At 37.6% G+C, this 2,530-nt stretch overlaps 1 protein-coding gene across 3 annotated transcripts in view; it reads left to right on the top strand.

The window, feature by feature from the left end:
• The window catches only part of LOC111658865 (tumor necrosis factor receptor superfamily member 14-like), a 54,508-nt gene that overhangs the window by 11,866 nt on the left and 40,112 nt on the right, over positions 1 to 2,530 (top strand). For 2 of the 3 annotated variants that reach the window (XM_023411543.2, XM_087175419.1), the window contains exons 1-2: positions 1,258 to 1,395; positions 2,183 to 2,276. In XM_023411543.2, the coding sequence (XP_023267311.2) occupies positions 1,354 to 1,395; positions 2,183 to 2,276 (136 nt within the window). In that variant the 5' untranslated portion in view covers positions 1,258 to 1,353. Of the gene's footprint in view, positions 1 to 1,257; positions 1,396 to 2,182; positions 2,277 to 2,530 lie in introns of those variants that run through there. The other variant, XM_087175418.1, reaches the window with a different exon arrangement.

Raw genomic sequence — 2,530 nt, 5'->3', positions numbered from 1 at the left:
AATTGGTTTCCATGTGTGTCAGTGTTTTTGCTTCCTGTCTTGGTCCTGTGTCTGTGATTGTCTGCCCCGCCCTAATGTGTTTCACCTGTGTTCAATCACCCTTGTCTATATAGTCTTTGTGCTTCCCTTTGTCTGTGTCGGTTCGTCTGTTTAGTTCAGGGTTTGTTCATGTCTGCTCTTGTCACGTTCATGTCTGGATTTTTTGGTTAAATAAACCTGCGTTCACCGTCTCCCAGGAGTTGACTGCATTTGGGTCCTACTTACCTCGCACATCCTGACACAATCTTGATCTGAGTATATTGTGCTGTTTTATATTTTTTATTACAGAGATTAAACATTGTCAGTGACACATGACAGTCAAAAAGCGGGTTTTATATCTCGCGGTTGTGATAAGGACGGAGGAGGAGGAGCTGTGTCAGGGTGAGACTGAAGGGTTGATTCCTTGTTCAAACTCTTTGACCAACCTGCAGCAGCCTGAACTCTCTCTCCTGATGTTTGTCTGAGTGTAAATGTGAGTTCCTTGTTCTTTGGACCTTGTAGTATTTTGCTTGAGTTGTCATGTTAAAGTTAGAGTGTTAGTAGATGTAACACATGGTTTATATTTTCTGTTTAGATGAAAAAACAGCATCGATTCTTGCCTCGACCAGCTGCCACCTGTTCATATGAACCTAAAACACTGGACTAAACCACAGCTGGTTTGGATTGGACTTCTTCTGTTGTCTCATTGTACCTGAAAATCTGCATACCTTCATACGGTCCTTAATATCGCCTCCTAACTTTTCAAAAACCCAGCGAAGCTCATATGTCTGAGGTCCCGTGAAGTACTCGTATCTGTGTGACCGGGAAGTGTGTAGGAGGATATGTCTCACAGCAGCGATTGTAAGTTCACGTCATTTCTGTGTAATTTCTATCAGTTATTTGTTAAACTCCAGGATAAAGAACTGAGATCAGTATATTGTTGTAGTATCAGTGAAAACTCCTGCTGCTTCTTAATGTGTCGGTTCATGAAACTGCGCAGCTGAATATTGTTTCTTCATCAGTCACATTTGGTCTGTATGTGACGTCTGTTGTTCAGGTCTTCCTCAGTCGCTGCAGCAGAGCTTTTCTCTATAATATAGTTGACTGTTTAAAACTGAACAGAAACAGCTCCAGTAACCAGCAGAAATGTACAGCTGTTAACCAGGTTACTTTAATCCACAGTAACCAGGTTACCTGCTGGTCAGTGCAGTTTTAACATGATTTACTTTTTGTTTCCAGATGTTCTTTTCTTGTTTATGATGTAAGAACTCATCTCAGATCACAGTGAGATCTCAGTGTCTTCATACCCTGAAACCTGCCAACCTGCTGTTTGAGATGACTTCTAGAAGAAATCATTACACAGCTGCATCTTTGTTGGTAAAGTTGTTTATTGCAGAACTTTACAGGAAGCTTGAATCTGTTGGGTAGTGAAGTATACATCACATTGGTGTGTGTGTGTGTGTGTGTGTGGGGGGGGGGGGCTGTTAATTAAATGTAAATGTATTGATTTATAGGTATTTATATTATTAATCAAATGTAAATGTATTGATTTATAGGTATTTATATTATTAATCAAATATAGAGGTGAAATGATAAGAAATGCCAGTTTAACTGATGGACTTTAATTTAGGGTGTGGTCAATGATGGACAATAATGGAATAGAATGATTAAAATAGATCCAGTAGAACTAAATATCCTCCTTTTTATTCCCATAACATCAGTAGGTTTCAGGTTATCGGGTCACAGTCGTGTGGGTCACGTGACAGTCTTCCCTAGAACAGGCCTTTTGAACATGAGTCCATCCTGCATTTTTGTGAAGATCCAAAGATCTTTACTCTTATAAATGTAAATAGAGGGTAAGATGGACATACATGTTAATTGGGGTTTTAATTGGTTTTAATTTTATAATTAGTAACAAACATTTCGATGATAAATGCACATGGACAAAGCCTCAATATATTGGGGTTTAAAATAGTTTATGATAAAGAACAAACATCAGATATTTATGAATTGGCTTGTAACAATTTTACAGTGTATTATGAAGCATTTATTAACTGTTTGAACACACGTGCAACAGCTTTAAAACTGATTTCAATATACTTAAAATGACTGATGACACATGATTATCAATATATCTGTTAAAACTTTGTTTCATTCTTCACAGATACTTATGATCAGAGTCTTCAGAGGAAATACCCTGACATGTCATCCAGCAGAGTATCAGACAGGAAATGAATGCTGTCCTATGTGTCCAGCTGGTAAGATCCAACTGAATCAGTGAAGAACTGGGCTGGATTTAGTTTTTAAATTTGGATTCATCTGATGTTAGAAATAAGAATTAAACTTTAGAAGACATCAGTGTCACTTTAACTAATTGTACCCCCAAGATTAACACATTTTCATTCAATAAAAAAATACTGCATGAAATTAAATTGTTGTTTTTCTTTTCAACAGGAAATAGAGTTAAAACAGATTGCACAGAGTTCAGGACTACTTCCTGTCTGCCCTGCAT

Source organism: Seriola lalandi, unplaced genomic scaffold (assembly GCF_002814215.2).
Source record: "Seriola lalandi dorsalis isolate HSWRI2012SDOR001 ecotype SW California unplaced genomic scaffold, Sedor1 jcf7180002054469, whole genome shotgun sequence".
Classification (NCBI taxonomy): domain Eukaryota; kingdom Metazoa; phylum Chordata; class Actinopteri; order Carangiformes; family Carangidae; genus Seriola; species Seriola lalandi.
Note: the sequence above shows the minus strand (reverse complement) of the source record. Positions and strands in the feature narration are given on the sequence as shown.